Genomic DNA, 19,685 nt, shown 5'->3' with positions numbered 1-19,685 from the left:
CTCCGAAGCACGGAATCATCTTACTTTTTCGGACAATCAGGTGATTCAAGCCTGAAAAGTCCTTACCAAACAAAGGACAGTCTCACAAAGTGATTTCGACAATGTCCCCATCGGGAATCGAACCCGGACCTCCAGATCGTGAGCCTAACACTCTAACCACTAGACCACGGAGGCTGTTAAGACATAAGATTATGACTATATGCTAATTGGATTGGCTCTAGGTACATCCATCATAAGAGGAACTAAGTAACCACGCCTCACCGAGCTTTCTTAATAGAAGAATCTAATGACCAACGTGATAGGTGGTGGGCCACCTTGTTATTTTTAAAAGATATTTAAATTATAAAATATTCTTATAATCCTAAATATATAAGTAGAAATAATAACGTGGATTTATCCTAAAAATAGAGCACAAAATATTCAACTAAATCACTACTTAACTACAAACAAAATGTAAATGTTACGTAATTTTTAAAGCCAATGAAAACAAAATCCTACACTTTTTTTATTTTTCTTAATTCTTAATACAAATAGGTCACCCTAAAGTTCTTTGACATCCTACGATTACGTGTCATTGTCGTAACCATGGTAACGGCGTCACAACAATCCGCAATTCCGCGACGTATTTCTCTTCGCGTGGATTTCCTGATTCACTAAATTATTATTATTTATTGAAATATCGTTTTAATAATACGCCAAAAAATAGTTTTTAATAGTATTAATGATATAATAATAGTAGAGATGTTGAGTTCGCGTTATTATAGTGCGTCCCGTTTGGGCACGGATGCGAAGCCTCGTACGGCGATGGTAGTTGATGAAGATGATGAGTTGTACACTGGGTTCAACGAGGTGGCCCCTGCCCTGGACACTCGCAACCTGAGGGAAGACCAGGACTTCCAGGAAACTCTGCGGACAGCTGGCATCGGGAGAAAAGTGCCCAGTCGGATGGGCACAGGGGTAAGTGTGTTTTTATCCTTACTTATATCATTACTAGAGTTACAAAAAGAAGAATTAATTGATAGCATGTGGTTTCCAGGATTTGTGCACATTTAACTGTAATAGACCCTATTACAAGGGTCTTAAACGTAGCTGGCGAGGAGTGGATGTATATTATACTATACATCTCTGTCTACCCCTTTATGGATACAGGCGTGATGTTATGTAACAGAAAACTACGATTGGTACCTACACGAGTGTCTGACCTAGCTACCGATGTCTATCAGTATACTCGTTATTTCTTGCAAAGTTGCTTGGTTAAAATGACTTTCAATTTATGTAAATTTTGCCGTAGTTTTTCTTCATCTCTACTTTATCCTGGTTCGTTCATTCGGGTACTCCTTAGTGATGACGATGGTTGATGAGGTTTGTTATCCATGCGGTCATCCACCTCACAAGCCACACGATAGAAGTGATGACGACATATAAAATGCTGAATATATAGGATATATACTAAAAGTAACGTAAGAGTCAGCTCAGACTAAGAGCAGCGGAAACATTATCTTTATTATCATTTGTGTTGACTGATGATCAGATGTTCCGCGTGGGCACGGTGAGCATGCGCGGCGCGGGGGCTGCGGGGCCGGCGGGCGCGGGCGGGGCGGCGGGCGGGTCCCGCGGGGGCACGGCGGCGGCGCGGCCCGTCACGGCCCTGCGCGCCGCGGGGTACACCTCCTCCGCCCGCGCCACGCCCAGCCGCGACGACAAGAAGGAGGACAGGTTCTTAACTTACTTCAACACCCGTATTCCATCACCTTATTTTAGAACCTTCCTCGACTGCATCCTAAGCTGAGGCGACCTTAAACTCAGCAAAAATCGGTATTCTTAGATGTCGCCTCAACCTTAGAATTTACTACAGGTACAGGACGCATGATGTGACGGCCTCCGTCGTCCAGTGGTTGAGCGTTGAGCTCACGATCTAGAGGTCCCCGGTTCGAATCCCGGTGGGGACATATCACAAATATCACTTTGTGATTCCTAGTTTGGTTAGGACATCACAGGCTGATCACCTGATTGTCCAAAAAGTAAGATGATCCGTGCTACGAAAAGCACGTTAAGCCGTTGGTCCTGGTTACTACTTACTGATGTAAGTAAGTAGTCGTTACATGAGCCATGGGCCTTTGGCGGCTCAATAACAACCCTAACACCAGGGTTGATGAGGCTGGTATTACACCTTACAATCCACACGATAAGAAGAAAGAGCCTACCTAAGTACTGGACTGATTTGCCCGGAGGTTTTCCAGCATCGAAGACAAAGTGAAACAGATGGAGGCTCGTATTATGGCGCTGGTGGAAGACTCGTGCATGTTGAGCGCGCGGCCAGACCCTGACGACGACTCGGGCGCCAAACGAGAGATCGACCTCAGTCAAGTAAGCAAGTTTTTCGCAATGAGAGACTTTCCAGGCGTTCCCTAATAAAAATACAGAGGGCGCTGTTCGAACTCCTAAGAGATTATTACCTATTTTTTAATTGCTTGGGACATAATTATTCAAAAATATAATATATTAGCAAATAAAAGTATTGCTTGACTTTTAGATTACTTATTTTTATTTATTTTATTGTAACGATGGCTTTATTAGCTGAAATACATGATTATTATTATTTGCCGCAGAATGTAAACACTGGAAGCCGTCAAGATGTGTGTCTTCTTAGCAGTCTTCAGTCTCATTTGTTTCAGGCACTGGCAAAGGCGCAAGAAGCATCAACGTTGGAGCGTCAATTGATTCGCATGCAGGAGCAAGCCAACCTGGGGGACTCGCACAACCTGGACCTCACTTTTGCTGTAAGTATTCGGAGTATCTTTTTTTTGGCGTGACTTATTGTAGAGTTGCCGCAAATGGCATTAACTACTTGGCCGAATTCGGCGTCTCGGGTCATCATATCCATCTTGGGAAATCGTACTAAAAGAAGTTACAAATTGTCTTTTGTGATCACCCGATTGTTCGAAGGTAAAATCAAGCACAAGCATGTCAAGCAGTGGGTCTCGGCAACTATTTACTTAAGTATACGACATAAAATTCCACTTGATACGGTCTCAGAATCATGCTTTGAATCGTCCCTCTGGAGACTAAATGTGCTGATCAGCATTTCGCAATGCATGGGAATAGAACTAGGGAAGGGAAAACGTAGCATATATGCTAGATATCAAGAATCACACCCAACCTCAAGTGTTCTCTCTCTTCGGCGCACTATTTAAGTCATCCTTTCCTTTCTAAAAGTGAAGAACCCTTTAGGCAAGCGGACGTTTTATTAAAAATATACCGTTTTGATTCCAGGTGCTTTGCAACTTGGCAGGACAATACGCTCTCAACGAAATGTACACAGAAGCATTGAACACGTATCAACTACTCACTAGAAATAAGTTATTTCCGCACGCTAACCGACTTAAGGTGATCCTTTTATAACTATTTAACACGTGGACAGTCCCTATACAAAATGTTTTAACTTCCTTGTCATGACACATCACTAATTTAAAGAGCCACGCTCTTGTCGGTGTAGCATTCTCCATTCTTGTCTATCAAAGGCATTTCCTTATAAGACACGACGTTCGCTTTCTCTTTAATTTGTTCCATGTAGGCTCTTCTTGGTCTTCTCCTTCCTCTCTTTCCTTGTAGCTTCCCTTCTATGATGTTTTTAATAAATTCGTCGTGTCCTATTAAGTGTCCAATCATCTTGCCTCTTCTGTCCCCCATAACTCTCAATATTTGCCTCTTTTCTCGCATATTACTTCAACCTTTGCTAAGTTACCCGGGATCCAAGTGGACCACCCGCCTTTAGTGCGTACCTCGTCGTTTCTTAGTGACCCATGCATGGGTCACGGGCGTATGGAGCTAGTCCCTCGACCCGTATATGGATCACTGAACTGTCAACGTATTAATGAGTCTTGCAAATATACTTCTCATCAAAATAGAAACACTTATGACTTTTTTCAAATTTATTATTTAACAGCCTCCGTGGTCTTGGTAAGGACTTTTCAGGCTGGAATCACCTGATTGTCCGAAAAAGTAAGATGATTCCGTGTTTCGGAGGGCACGTTAAGCCGTTGGTCCCGGCTATTAGCCGTAAAAACACCTCCACCAACCCGCATTGGAGCAGCGTGGTGGAGTATGCTCCATACCCCCTCCGGTTGATTGAGGGGGAGGCCTGTGCCCAGCAGTGGGACGTATATAGGCTGTGTTATGTTTATATTATTTAACGAAACACCTATTTCATCATCGGCCTGTGTGTCTTATTTGTAAATTTGCCTCTTCAGGTCAACATGGGGAACATTTACTTCAAAATGGGTGAACATCCGAAAGCGCTGAAGCTGTACAGAATGGCGTTAGACCAAACGCCTACTGCAGAGAAAGACTTACGGTACGCAACATACAGATCATCGCGCCTTACTTAACAACACGTTATAGCATACTTACATAACCCAATCGGGAATATAGTCATAAGCTTCTTCTTCTATCACGTGGGTTGTGAGGTGGATAACCAACCTGATTAACCCTGGTATCCGGGTTACTATAGAACTGCCAAAGCTCTGTATATATTTCTATGTCGCTATGTAGGGGATATATGTCGCTTAATGGAACTATAGAAGACAGAGACTCTTAAGACGGAACTCTAGTGTTATTGCAGATCGTATAAATAAGTAAAATTTCCTTGTCTTGTTTTACAGGATGAAAGTGATGCACAATATCGGGCTGCTTCTAGTGCGCATGGGCAAGTTTCGAGACGCTGTCACCAACTTTCAGCATATCATGCACGAACAAGGAGATTTCCAAACCGGTTAGCTTATTTCGAATATTACGTTTCTGCCCTATGTTGGGCGCCACTAGGGTATGGGATCTCAAAGACAGATAAATTCAATAAAAAAGGGGTTGACAGACAGACGGTTAAGAAAGTGATCCTATAAGGGTTCCTTTTTCCTTTTAAGGTTGGAAATCCTAAAATCTATTCGGATACTGTGTATGTCCAGGTAAAGCTAGATTATACAACATAAGCTCACGACTACATTCGTAATAGGGATAGTCAGGGGTACATCCATCGCAAGATGAACTAAGTACCCACGCTTTAAAGCTAGATTCATTTTTACCCCTCGACGCTCCTTCTGAGAAAACAACTATGTCAGTCAGTCAATAGGTACATGGGTTTCCAGCTTTATATAGTAAAAAAAAATAAAACAAAGCAAGCAGAAAAATAACCAAAAAAAAAAGGCAGAAAGAAAGCAGTATATAAAGCGAAGGTCGGTGATAGGGGGCTGCCAATCTACTAGTATTAGGTTATGTTTGTTTCTGATAAAACAACAATATCAGGGGCTTTGAAAAAAGCCACATTGAGCTAATCATCTCATCATCATCTCCATTATACCGTTTTTTACAGGGTCCGCTTACCTAACCAATAGGTTAATTTTTATTAGTTTAATGTAAAAGTTACAAAAGAATGTCATTGAGAGAAAAAGTCCGCTGACTGGAGGTTTCTTTGCAGTTTGATTGTAGCTGAAGTAAGGATGTCAGAAGTATTTTTGTTTTGTTGAACAGAATAAATACAGATCTAAAAGTTAATACCAATTTATACTTCATCAGACTTAACTTTGGTAAATATCCCGCTGGCTGGAGGTCGGTTAGAAAACTTTGTATTTCCGTTTTTTTAACGGAACAAATTCTGTTTTCAGCATAATTCAGTAGAACAAATCCAGATCTAATTCTCTGCATCACTCTTATGTCTCCCAGACAGGGGATCCCGCTGAGTGTAGACACATCATGATGACGTGTTGCTTTTTTTAAGTATAGTGCTCAAGGTGGCGTTTTAAAACCCGCGTTTTATTTGTCCCAGGGTTGCATTTAGTACTATGTTCGGTGGCACTGAACGACGCTGAAGGCGGCAAGGCAGCGTTCCACGCGATGCTGGACGTGGAGCCGCCGACCGACCACCAGGATATTACTATTGACGATGTATGTACGGTCACAAGTGCTAATATGTATGTACACTTTGAAACCATGTTCTCTAGGCTAAGTAAATTAAATTCATCTTCTTTGAGAGTGAGAGTCAAGCGTTCCTCCTACTGAACTACCACGGCTGTAGCCACTATTGATACTAAATCCTAAGATGTATATGATGAACGTTAAAAGAATATTCGCTCTTATTATTTTAGTTCCTTATTCATTATCTGTTAACTGGGAGACCAGTAGGCTCTGCACGGTAACCGCGCCGGCGCGAATTATATCGAGGCCTTCGACCAATAGCCGTTTGACGTCCATCTACCTAGATAGCATTCGTATCGTTTATTGGTCGAACCGCTCAATATAATTCGCATCGCGCGCGGCGCGGTTGTCATGCAGACCCGGCTGAGGGGTGTTAAAAAGGCCACATCGAAACAATTCATCTAGAAATAAATATTGCAATTTGACATTAGCGCATTTAAAAGTAAGTGCGCAATGTCAAAAAGCAATATTGCTTTTCTAGATGAATTGCTTCGTTTTTAAACCTCCCTATTCTACTTGTTGGAGTGTTTACGGTGATGTGACGTGTGGGTGTGTTGTCCAGGAGGGCGACGCGTACGAGTGCGTGGTCCGCGACGTGGTCCGCGCCGACCGGCTGTCGCGCTGGTCGCGCCGCGCCGCCGCCGACGCCGAGCGCTGCCTGGCGCTGGCGGCCGCCGCGCTGGCCACGCCCAACGCACGGGACATCGACTCTGGGTGAGCAAATCCATACTCTATTAAACGTAGCATTAGAGTGACATGTCTCTCGTCTGTTTCGTACTTCTTCTATCGTGGGGGTTGTCAGGAGGATTACTAACATCAGCAACCCTGATGTCAGGGATATTATTGAGCCGCTAAAGGCCCCTGTACACTTTTAGTGCGATGCAATGTACTATATCTCTGTCTTGCTGTCATTCTGATTATACTACGTTAAATAAGGTATAAAGAAAATATAGGATTTGAGTGGATATTTGCCCGTCGTTGTCGTGGCAGCGGCATGTCGTGGTGCGTGGAGGCGCTGCGCGGCTACGGCGGCGGCGGCGCGGGCGCGCGGCTGGAGCTGGGCGCGGCGCTGGCGGCGCTGCGGGCGCCGGCCGCGGCGAGGGCGCCCGCGGCGCATGCGCAGCGCGCGCTGCAGCGGCTCAAGGCCGTGGCCAGGGCGCACCCCAGCGACCGCGTGCTCAGAGCTGAAGCCAATGCTGATGCCGCGTTTGTGGCTTATGCGGTAAGGGCGCCAGTTCGGGCAATCACCAGCTATCTTCCTCACTCGGGATGTTTCCCTGCCCAGGGTATCTCATTAGCGGTGCAACTCGTGAATGCTGCTAGCATGACGGCGCATCCGCCGAAATGACGCAGGCAGATAATGATAATATAACAATTGGGTCGTGTACTAGGTTCAAGATAAATTATGAAATTCTGATTAATAAATAAAGACAGATCTAAACCTAATGAAACCATTTTCTTTTTTCTATTTAACTAATTTATGAATTTTAATCAAAAAACACGTATGACGTCACTATGTGCTTTTTCATACAAATTCCATAGTAATTTCGTGTAGTTGGAAACTAGTCTAAGTATTACCAATAAAATTCCGTGCTGCCCAGAATTCGGAACCCGATATCTTTTTTTTCCGGTAAAAACCAGTTCTCAACTAACCAAATAAAGATAAATATGAAAATTTTGACAAATATTTGGAAGTACATACTACTTCTAGTTACATGCACCCCAGATTGATAAGTTTAGGTAAACAATGATATTACAAGCAATTATAAAAATAAACAAAGAATCATTATCAGTGTACTTGTTAAAACAATAGGATCGTCATAATATTGCATAATACTTATGTAACGAGACATCTACATGGTACTGAACGTGATTTTTTTTTAATTTGTTAATATATTGTCAAAAGGTAATATGAATAAATACGGAGAAAATAATATATAATAAGAAAAATATGTTACAAAATGGTTATTTGAGTAATAAGACCACATCGAAGCAATTCATCTATAAAAGCAATATTGCAATTTCCTAGATTAAGGGTATTTCACACTAAGTACATTCGATCCGAATCCGTGAATAACAGTAGTAGAAAATCACTAAGATATCGAATGAAGCTCATAAGCTACCTAATACGACCACTTCGGATCTTGTACTTCCTATTGCTCCATCAAACCAAAAAAACCCACCGTAATACGGTAGTGTATCCTGCAGCTGGGTAATTACTCGGAGGCGCGCGCCCTGAGCGAGGCGGCGGCGCGGGACGACCCGTACTCGTGCGCCGCCCGCGTGTGCGCCGCGCTGGCGGACGGCGCCGGCGCCGCGCCCGCCGCCTGGCCGCGGGCCGCCGGCCTGCTGGCTGCCGCCTGCCACCTCGACCCCGCCGACATGGTGGCTACACACGACCATGGTAAACACCAACAGTTATATTTAGACAATAGCCGTAGGATATTTCCACATAAACAGTTAAAATACACTTCTCATCAAAAAAATCGAAACACCTTGGAAGTTTACGTTTTGTCAGGATTATCAGAAAAATGTGTACATTTAGGAATAAATGTTAAATGTCGTTTAATAGTGAGTAATATGAGCTTATCAAATCTTAATGTTAATGTTCTAAATTTAAATGATTTTTTCATAGGTTTCGTATTTTGTTAAATGAGTCATTTTTATTCCGTATGGAGTATAAAGGAAATGGATAAAACAACACACGTAAATGAAAAAAAAAGCTAAAAAACGTTTATTTAATAACTTGTATTCCCTCCCCGAGCTCTAATTACTGCTTCCATACGGTTCTTCATCGATCGGATGAGAGTCACGATCACATGCTGTGGTATATTGTCCCATTCCTCTTGGATTGCATCTTGCAGCTGGCTAAGTGTTTCTGGGGCAGGATCTCTTGCTCGAATTCGTCTCTTTAATTCATCCCACAGATGTTCAATGGGATTCATGTCCGGGCTTCTTGCTGGCCATTCCATAATAGAGATATCGACTTCGTTAAGATAATCTCGTACGACGCCCGCGGTGTGAGCCCTAGCATTGTCGTGCATGAATATGAAGCCGTTGCCAATAAAATGTGCATAGGGCATCACATGAGGCTCGAGACACTCTTCGACGTACCGATGACAGTTTAGTGCAGGCAGACGTGGCCCAGACACGAAAGCAAGCTCTGTCTTACCGTCGGCGCTGATTCCTCCCCAAACCGTCCACGAACCGCCACCATAGCTGACCTTTTCTTCAATGCAGCATTGTGCATAGCGTTCTCCGTCTCTTCTGTAGACCTTGTTCCTTCCGTCGTTACCATACAGCATAATTTTACACCCATCAGAAAAGAGAACTTTGCTCCACTGTAGGTATGACCAATTTAGGTGCTCACGTGCAAAGTTAAGGCGCGCTCTTCGATGGTCTGCAGTTAATTTCGGCCCATTTGCTGGCTTATGCGGTACCAGTCCACGATCCTTCAACCTTCTTCTAATTGTAGAGTCACTTACAGCCACCCTTCGTACAACACGAAGCCGCTGCTGCAGTTGAAAAGCGTTAAGGCGTCGATTTCTTAAAGAAGTTGTTACAATAAATCGATCATCTCGCTCAGAAGTGACCCGATTCCTGCCAGATCCTGAACGGCGCGTGAACAAACCAGTCTCCCGATAACGTTTATAGACTCTATGAACAGATGACAGGCTTAGATGCAGTCTTGCAGCCACAACACGCTGACTAAGGCCAGAATCCAGCAATGCCACAACTTGGGCGGCTTCTGTGGGCGAAGTATCCATACGTTTTAGAAAAAAAACCTTTTTTCAGACGTCCCAAAGTCACAGTATTGAAATAAAAAACAAAAAGTTTAAGGATAGGCGCCAATTTTTAGTTTTTAAACGCTAAATGTACTCCAACCCTAAACACACATTTGTCTCAAAACAGTGATTCATTTCGTTTATAAGATAAACAAATGAAATTCTAATTTTGAATTTAGAATTTTCGCTTATTACTGTAATGGCCAAACTGCCAGCTATACATTTATGTATTTTTTTTCATCGTATGAATTCTTTTTTGTGTTAAATTCGGACAGAAACAATGAAAACGGAAGTGTTTCGATTTTTTTGATGAGAAGTGTATATAACACTCAATAAAGTACATGTCCACATTTTATGGAGGTTAAGACAGCTCTGTTTTTTTAGTTTCTAATGAGACGTACATTCTTAAGGTAGGTAGGTTTCCAGTAAAGCTGAAAGAAGACAAGCATAGATGGGCACGAGTCGGCAAACTCGCGAGGCAGAGAGCGATAGAACGTCTTTTATCTCACTTTCTCGCTCGCTGTGATTGGTCGATTCCGCACCTCTTTACTCATCTCCGTTCCACTTTAGGAAACCCACCGTAATGCGTGTGTGTGTTTCCAGCTGTGGCGCTGAGCAACAGCGGCGAGGCGGCGGCGGCGGCGGCGCGCTGGGCGCGGCTGCGGGGTGCGGGCGGCGCGGGCGCCACGCTGCGGGCGCTGGCCGCCGCCGGGCTGGCGCGGCTGGCCGACGACGCCGCCGCCGCCGACCACTGGTGCGCCATTCTTGTTCTCTTGAATAGGTTGTGTGATCAATAACCGACATCATCGATGCTAGTGTCAGGGTTGCTATTGAGCCGCCAGAAAGCTCCTGTGAACACGTACGAACACGCAAGAATAATCCCAGACTTTTAACTGGTTATTACGAGACTGTGCACATTTTTCAACTCACTTTGCAGGTACAGCATGATCGGCGGCTGGGACGCCGGCGTGTCGTGTGCGCTGGCGCAACTGCACAGCGAGATGGGGGACACGCAGACTGCCAAGCATCATTATCAAGATGTAAGCTAGATAGTTCCTGCTCATTGTACACGTATATTGAACTGAATATATGTGTTTTTGATTTCGATGCAATTTGTATAGCATGTTCGGGTGACACACACATGAACAGCTCCTTATCCAAGCAGATGTTTGCCAGTTCCCTTCAAAGGCATCCAAATCGTCTTTCCATCTTTTGGGCCTGCTTCTAAAATATCTGATAAAAATGTATCGGTGCAGGTGGAGGCAGTGTGGCCGTGCGAGCTGTCGGCGCTGGAGTGGCTGGCGCGGGAGTCCCCGCCGGACGCCGCGCTGCAGTACTACCGCCGCGCGGCGCGGCTGCAGCCCAACAACGTAAGCACCTTGTCTGGTCCCTTCCATACATTTAAGTACTACTCGCCACCGGCCTCAGAGTAATTCGGCGTTGCCTTTGGGCATAGAATAAGGAATAATACTACGTATAGAACGGCAACTCTCCGCTCCCCACCAGCGGCTGAGCTAGGTTTACCTCACCTCGTGGGTGTCACACGTCACACAGATGCGCGTTTACGATAACGTCAATATGTAGTGTCCGTGTGAAACGAGTTTTTTTTTTGTATGAAGTGTCCGCGGTGTGCCTTCGGCTAGCTTTACACAACATTTATTCGGCACTTTTTGGGGGACGTGAAAACTAATCGTTGCCGCAAATTCATAAAAAAACATCATCTACCATAAACACATACCAAAACAGAACTGTCACACAAATAACATAACACAAATCGATCGTTCATGTATTTGGGCGGTTAGGGGTACGCTAGAACCGTGCGTGTGGTGTGGCCACACCATTTACTAACGACCTCCGTGGTCCAGTGGTTGAGCGTTGGTCTCACGATCCGGAGGTCCCGGGTTCGAATCCCGGTGGGGACATACCACAAAACTCACTTTGTGATCCCTAGTTTTATTAGAACATTACAGGCTGATCACCTGTTTGTCCAAAAAGTAAAATGATCCGAGTTTCGGAAGGCACGTTAAGCCCCGCCCAAGTTGGTCCCGCTTACTACTTACTGATGTAAGTAAGTAGTCGTTACATGAGCCATGTCATGGGCCTTTGGCGGCTCAATAATAACCTTGACACCAGGGTGGATGAGGTTGGTAATTCACCTCACAACCCACACGATAGAAGAAGACACCATATTCTCATCCGTCACTTATATCCATCAACAGCCGCAGTGGGGCCTCCTGATGGGCGGTTGTCTGCGAGCCAACGGTCGCTACCAGGAAGCACTCACTCTTTACAAGAAGATGAACGCGCGGTTTCCAGATAATGTGCAATGTAAGTAGGTATATCCCGTCCGAATCAGATAGGCTCTTTGTGTGAAACTTGTTCGACGCGAGGTGGCTGTAGCAAGGGTTATAATTATGCATACTTTTTGTTTAAAATGTGTTGAAAATGACGAACTTATTATTACAGTTTTCCTGTTTAAAATTCATAAACAAATTAAACAGAAAAAATAAAGTTTTTTTTCACCTTTAGATGTGTCTTTATTTACTAATCAGAATTTCATAATTTATCTTTAACGCCGCCCCTTTTAAGGCGAATTTCCCCGGACTTTCCTTTCTTATCGCTCCGTGATACACTAAACACACGAGAATTCTTTACGCGCATGTATTTGATTAGTGCATACTCATCTCGATAAGGGTGTGACAGATTTTTTTACAATATTTTCTTTGTAAATACAGAGGTACTAAGTTAGTAAAATATGTAATTAAATATGTTTAAGATCAAGGTCACGAGATAGTGTTGTCATAGCACGTACATTTTATCATCAAGAGGTTTTTAAAACTAGATAAGCAAATCGTCATGATGAAATTTTATGCCAATTGAGCTCATTTGCGAAGAAAGAAAGGCCATTAGCCCGGCGATGAAAAAAAAACTTGTCGCATGGCATGTCGTTGAAACCGACAAGGCAATCATGTTGTCTGTAATGCGCTTTTAAATGTATAAGCCCAAATATTTTCTAAGTTATACCTGTCTTTTTCTTATTCGCCGAAAAGGAAAGAAAATATAAAATAGGTAAATGATTATTGATTAAAAGGACGGGTAATCGACAGGCTAAACATTTACAGTGTTACTAAGAAAAGATAAACTAAGATAAAATAAAGTAATAGTCAAATTCTCGAAACAAATGCCGCTGATACAGTTTCTGTCAATTCATCATCACTAATTTAATAGCCACGCTCTTGTCGGTGTAGCATTTTTCATGCTACTTTTCTGGGAAAAATAAGTCAGTGGTTTCCCTCTTGTACTCCGCCCCGCAGTACACTGTCTAACGCGAGTGAGATGGCGCCCAGAGTAGTTTATAAAGCCGTACCAGGACTCTTGTGCTCCGCCTCTGAATAGTACTGACAGTTACTGCTGCCCTCTGTCAGGTTCCAGGTTACAGTCCCCGTGACTCGCCTCTTCCGTCCTGCATTGCCATACCGTCGTCAATTAATTTCATTAAAATCTGTCGAGTTGATAACACTGTTATTGCTCAGGTTTGAAGCTGATAGTGAAGCTATGTGGAGACCAGGGACTATCGGAGACGGCGGCGTGGACGCGCGAACTGCAGAGAGCGCAGGCGCGGCTTAAACAACAAGAGAGAGGTATGCGCACATTATACAAAGTTGTAAATGGAATCTGAGGCAAAACCTATTATTATAAACGCGAAAATTTGTAAGGGTGTTTGTTACACCTTCACGCAAAACTGACTAAAGAGATTTTTATGAAACTTCACATTAATATAGCTAAAGTCCTACGTGGTCCAGTGGTCAAGCGTTGGACTCACGATCCGGAGGTCCCGGGTTAAAATCCCGGCGGGGACGTATCACAAACACTGCATTGTGGTCTATAATTTGGTTATGACACTGCAGGCTAATCATCCGATTGTCCGAAGGTAAGATGATCCGTGCTTCGAAGAGCACATTAAGCAGTCAGCACCAAAGGCGTCTGCAACCCCGACACGACGTCGATGAGGTCTGTCTAACCTAACAACCCACTCGAGAGAAGAAGTTGTAATTTGGTTAACTTTAGAATATTTGTTTACAGCGTCCTCGGTAACTTCAGCTGGGAGTGGATCATCGGGCACTAGTCAGTCGCCGATAGACCAGATACGTGGTAAGTTCATATTATATCTTGCCTTGCTAACCCATATTGCCCCTATGCCGAGTTCTTAAATATCATCATCATCAATTTAAGAACCAGGCTCTTGTCGGTGCAGCATTTTCCATGCTACTTACCACACACACACACACACACAGGTTACAGGGACAGGTTGCTTGGTTACAGGGACTGTAACCTGGAACCTGACAAAAGGCAGCAGTAACTGACAGTACTATTCAGAGGCGGAGGACAGGAGTCCTAGTATGGCTTTGTAATAGACTAAGCTAATAGACTCTAAGCGCCATCCCGCTTGCGTCAGACAGAGTACTGCGGGGAAGGCAAGAGGGAAACCACTGCCCTATTTTTCCCTAAATATTTATAGAAAGACCACATTGGTCGCTTGTCGTACGAATTGAGTCGTGTCCTAGGTTCAAGATAAATTATGAAATTCTGATGACTAAATAAAAACAGATCTAAAACTAACGAAAAACATTTTCTTTTTTCTATTTTTTTTTATTTATGAATTTTAAAGAAAAACGTAATAGTATGTCCGACATTTATCACGTTTTTCTATGACGTCACGGCGTGCTTTTTCATACAAATTCCATAGTAACTTCGTGTTTTGACGTTTAGTAAAATGTAACTGATTTAACTAGTTGGAAATTGGCCTATTCACTGCAACCTACTGATGCAACGTAATGTGTCTATTTCAAATTGTTGTGGTGAACCTGGATGTGATCCCCCGTCGTTAGTATAGATATGTATTCGTAAATAAACTATGGAAGTATTACGACGCGTCTGAGTAAACATCTAATCGGGTTGCGTCATGTCCGTGTGTCGTGACCCCCCACTGTTACATCCGACTATCGGTTTGTGCCCCGGAATTCGCATTTTTTTAATGATTTATAAGTACATACACATACATAGATAAAGTCACGCCTATTTCCCATCGGGGTAAGCAGAGAGTAGAGAGTCAGAGAGAGTTGCTTTGATTGATAAGTACAATATCGTAAATAAAGTTCTTCGTACTAGCCGGGAAAGCGTGCCGGAGCATGGAGTTTTTTATGAAAGCGCAAATATACCCGGATTCGAATCGAAAATAATGGCGACATATCACAAAAATCATTTTGTAATCCCTAATTTGGTTAGGAGATTACAGGCTGATCACCTGATAATAATAATAATAAAACACTTTATTGCACACAAATCCACAAAACATTTACAGTATAAACTTATACTAAGGTGGGCAAAGGCGGTCTTATCGCCTGATTGTGCGAAAGTAAAATGATCCGTGCTTCGGAAGGCACGTTAAGCCGTTGGTCCCGGTTACTATTTACTGATGTAAGTAATCGTTACATGAGTCATGTCAGGGGCCTTTGGCGGTTCAATAATAACCCTGACACCAAGGTTGATGAGGCTTGTATTCCACTTCACAACCCACACGATAAGAAGAAGAAGTAAGTAATAGCAGGTTTGGGAAACTTTCCGGGTAAGGGTTTTTTGTGACGGACTCATACACACGGGAATCATAACGCGACGAGGAGCACGCGACTTCATATAAGTTACGCTTCCTCTTCCGGATCGCTCCCCGTACCGATTCTGTGTGCGGAGACAATAGGTTATCTTGAGGGTTATGTTCCTGTATCCTGTATTTATATTACGCTTAAATTGATATGTAGTTGTTTCCTGAAGCATCCATCCACGTACATAATTATATGCTACTTTCTTTCTTATAAGCTACTTCTATCTGGTGTCAGGTCATATAACTAATAAATAAAATAATAATAACTTGCTGGCTCACCACTATCACTTTGGCAAAGAATAATGCTACAAATAGAACGGTAACTCTCAGCGTCGCGCCAATTCATATCGGCCGCTGACCTCACCCTCTCTGGTTCTTACTTTAGTCACACCCCGGACACTTCATTCATACTAAAAACCTCGTTTTACACAGACTCTACAAACACACACATTGACGTTATCGTACACGCGGATCTGTGCGTGTGCGTGTTCGTGTGCGTGTGCGTGTGTGTGTGTAACGCCCATACGATTGAAGACTAAAGTAAGACCGAGGGGGTGAGGTAAACTTAGCTTAGTCGCTGCTGGGGAGCGGAGAGACGCCGTTCTATACGTAGTATAATTCCTTATTCTATGTTAAGTCTTAAATGGCCGTAAGCCGCCAGAGAGTAAGAGGGATAGCGCGCGGACTGCGTCTCGCTCGCACTTACGTGTTAGGCGATAGGAATGAGATTGCTGTGTTGAGTGTCGGTTGTGTGATGTTAGTCTAATATAGCTCGGTCAAAGGCGGGTATTTACTATTTAGTTCATCATGCGTTGCTCTTCTTCTGAATACCCCAGTTGGGAAAGTAGTCGTGAGCTTATATTGTTATGCTGCATGGCAGGTGCGTCCCGCGGCGGCAGCGCGGCGCCGGCGCCGGGCTCGCGGCGCTCCAGCGCGGCGCGGGGAGACAGTGCGCGCACGCAGCTCTACACGTGAGTATCTGGCGCCGAAATACACACCTCATTGTTTATACAACATTGAACATTTATTTAAAAACGTGTTTTGCATATTATCTGGATGATAAATTGGTAGTCAACAAGTAAGTTTTTAAGTAAATAAATAAAACAGGTGATGCAATTGTCATAGCGATTTCGCTTTTGTGATAACTATTGAGTTGGAAGTCTGTCTCCTTAGTATAAATAGGTATTTATATGACTCTATGAAGTTTTCAGTGAAATTGAGAATCTGAGATGTTTGTCATCCTACTACAAACATCCTATGTACGTTTCAGCGCGGCAGATTGGAGGCATAAAGGATAACCACGTTATAGAAGTCGGGCATTCTCCTCCCCGCGCCGATTCGTATCGGTGGCGAGCTAGATTTACCCCACCCCCGCTAGGTGTAACTTTGGTCTAAATTAAGGATGTAAGGGAGCGCATGGACTGTCTATCTCGCTAAGTATCGACGAGATTTTTGTATGGAGTGTCCAGACTGACAAGCTGGAGGGATCTATTTGATATTTTTATCCATTCCATGCGCATGCGCCTAAGGGTTGAGCTACAGTCATGAGCAAATATCATGTACCCACTTTAGAACCCTGTCGCACTATCATATTTGACATTTAATGAGACTTACGGTTTCGTTTGCCTAAAAAGTTAATGTGACATGGTATCAAAGTGTATACATAGTAGTACATGTGACCGTACAACTACATCTACAACTACATCTACAACTACATCTAACAGCAACGTAACGCACTTTTCTATATTTCTATCCTTTTCTGTCACGCGGAACCGTCATGTACTAGAGCGAGATAAAAGAGCGCCTGTTGCGAATCGTCTGTTGCGGCGCGTGCGGTTGCATTATCTCGTTGTAGCATTCTGAGTGACAGAGGGTAGAAGTATAGGCTCTTTAAAGCATGTTGTTGTTGTTGTTGCTTTGTTTTTTTATAGGCTTTTTAATAAACGTTTCTTTCTTTATCTCGCTCTAGTACATGACGGTCCCGCGTGTCAGAAAAGGATAGAAGTATAGGAAAGTGCGATACGGTGCCGTCAGATATAGTTCAACTCTATACCGCAGTTATCTCTGTTAATGGCATGAGAGTTGAGACGACAATCTTACTTCTTATCTAAAAAATCATAACAAAAATCGGACTTTTTTATAATCATAATTATTAAAGTAGCATGTTCACTATCTTAATAAATGCATATAAAATAATAATCCATACGTAAACATTTAGTAGACTATGTAAATAATAACATATTTTGACAGGTTTACTAAAAATTAAGCTACAGTTCAATGTCTATATAATTAACCTTGCAATTAATATCTACCTGAATATACAGCGAACTTAGGAGTTGACTCTTTCAAATCTTGCAGACAAAGTGCATTTTTGAGCTACCTATGCTGTTAAAATAACGTGAACGACTGAGTATTATCTTCTGCTTTCCGCTAACGAGGACCATCCTTGTCACTCAATAATGGAAGATATACCTAAATAAAGTCAATACACACTACAGGCCATACAGGTCTAAACCAATGATTGTCAAATTTGTTTTCGAATTCATGTTTGGATCATTAATGATTATCACGTACTCAACGGTGAAGGAAAACATCGTGTGGAAACCCACATTCCCGAGAAATGCAGTTTTCCCTTCGCTTCTGTAAAAAACCAGACCTGTCAAATCTTCAGGTTAGTTAAACCGACCCTGTGAAAAACGGGATAATGCTAGGGAGGTGATGATACCTTAATATATTCAATAAGGTTTACCATAATCATTTCCATCTGCCCTTACATCGTTAACCGAACTACAGCAAGCCCGGTGTCCTTCGCAGTAGCCTACTTACCCACCTGATGAAGTCACACCCACGTACAATAAATTGCGCACCCACAAAACTATCTACATGAAAATATTTACACTGTCACCTTTTAAGAGTACGGGAAAAACGTTCATATCAGTTTAATTACATATTTGCAGCAAAAGTGGCGCAGTAACATCTCTTGTTATTAAACCTGTCATTGTATCTGATAACGTACGCGTGGACAGCAGGTATTATTGATGACGAAAGCAGAGGACGTCAGAGTCATCGGCGATACAACCTCTAGACTCCTAATAACAGACCAACGAGTTCTGTCAAAATATCCGAATAATTTGCCAGATATAAAATACCAACCGGAAACGTACGACAATTTGCGATTGCCGTGACCTTACGACGTGTTTTAAGAGCGTGAGTGCACCAATCAGAAATCAGAATCATTTATTCAACGTAATTATCATGGATAAACTTGTTGAAGGTCAATATAACATTTTTGAATTTACGTCATTTCGCAAGATGTTATGGCTAAAACTGCAACAGCAACACATCTTTTAAATCAATGAGGGTACATTACAAGTTATTTAATAACTAGAGGAACACATTCAATACCAGACATTTTTATCATTTAGGTAATCATTAATCTTATAATAAGGTTTTTTACATAAAGTAAAAAAAAGTAAACTTCACGTGAGCTTTAAATTTATTATCTGACAAATTTAAAATATTATCTGGTTAGCAATTAGAACGCAGCGTTCCGCTCTCCTCGTCCAGGGGGACATCAGCTGGTTTACAAATTGCATTCTTTGTGGAAAATCAAACATTAGGTGTCTATTTGGTTGTATCGTCGATGGTCATAGCTAAATTTAAATAGAAAGCACGTCGCGGAAGCAGTGTTACATAATAATTAATGTGACCCTCGGAACAATTATACGAACTTTGTCGTGGACAAGCACCGACCCATATTACAAGCGCTACGCAGTACCCGCGGCCCCGCCCTGCGCCACTGCAACCGCCAGGCAGCCGCCGCCGGGTCAACCGTCTCTCAATAGTTCGAATAATTTCATTCACTAATTCATTCACCTTCATACATTATACATAAGTGATTGTTAACAAGTGCGCAGTAGGGAAAATTGTTAAATAAGGTTTCATATCGATAACCTAATTAGACGTTTCTATTTTCAGACACGGCGAGGTCATTCAAGACAGCATGCAGGTAGGGCGGTCGATACACAGGTCGGCAGGCAGGAAGAAAAACCTCGAAGATGAAGACCTGCCCTTACCACCTGAATAACAGTTGGTAAGCTTAAAATCTGTGTTCTTTTTTAATGAGATTGGTAATAAAAATAGTATTTACTATAAATTGATTGACTTTTTTTAACTAGACATTCCTTACGATCTTTTGGTACAATCTGGGTGTCTTCATGGCAAGGGTGAATAGGCACTTTCAGAACTTTCAACGAGATTGTGGTAAAATGCTT

The 19,685-nt window shown here is 42.8% G+C and overlaps 2 protein-coding genes across 2 annotated transcripts in view; one reads left to right on the top strand and one right to left on the bottom strand.

Annotated features, from left to right (window-relative positions):
* LOC126366202 (uncharacterized) overlaps nt 1-19,685 on the bottom strand; it is a 261,987-nt gene that overhangs the window by 215,945 nt on the left and 26,357 nt on the right. The window lies entirely within an intron of this gene.
* On the top strand, nt 742-19,637 carry LOC126366217 (intraflagellar transport protein 88 homolog). Its single transcript, XM_050009246.1, has 19 exons — nt 742-957; nt 1,532-1,716; nt 2,241-2,367; nt 2,676-2,780; nt 3,274-3,387; nt 4,251-4,354; nt 4,662-4,771; nt 5,819-5,937; nt 6,530-6,681; nt 6,958-7,189; nt 8,176-8,371; nt 10,356-10,506; nt 10,690-10,792; nt 11,009-11,122; nt 11,972-12,080; nt 13,286-13,393; nt 13,836-13,904; nt 16,292-16,382; nt 19,390-19,637. Exons 1-19 carry the CDS (start codon nt 742-744, stop codon nt 19,496-19,498), a joined length of 2,514 nt encoding a protein of 837 aa, XP_049865203.1. The 3' UTR covers nt 19,499-19,637.

Source organism: Pectinophora gossypiella, chromosome 4 (genome assembly GCF_024362695.1).
Source record: "Pectinophora gossypiella chromosome 4, ilPecGoss1.1, whole genome shotgun sequence".
Classification (NCBI taxonomy): Eukaryota; Metazoa; Arthropoda; class Insecta; order Lepidoptera; family Gelechiidae; genus Pectinophora; species Pectinophora gossypiella.
This window is presented reverse-complemented; position numbering and strand designations above follow the sequence as displayed.

Bases quoted from the DNA above. Each gene is read 5' to 3' on its own strand.
- LOC126366217 (XM_050009246.1), top strand. From the start codon at position 742: ATGTTGAGTTCGCGTTATTATAGTGCGTCCCGTTTGGGCACGGATGCG. The intron at 10,507-10,689 runs GTGCGCCATTCT...CTCACTTTGCAG, and splicing joins GCCGCCGCCGCCGACCACTG to GTACAGCATGATCGGCGGCT. The intron at 16,383-19,389 runs GTGAGTATCTGG...TTCTATTTTCAG, and splicing joins GCGCGCACGCAGCTCTACAC to ACACGGCGAGGTCATTCAAG.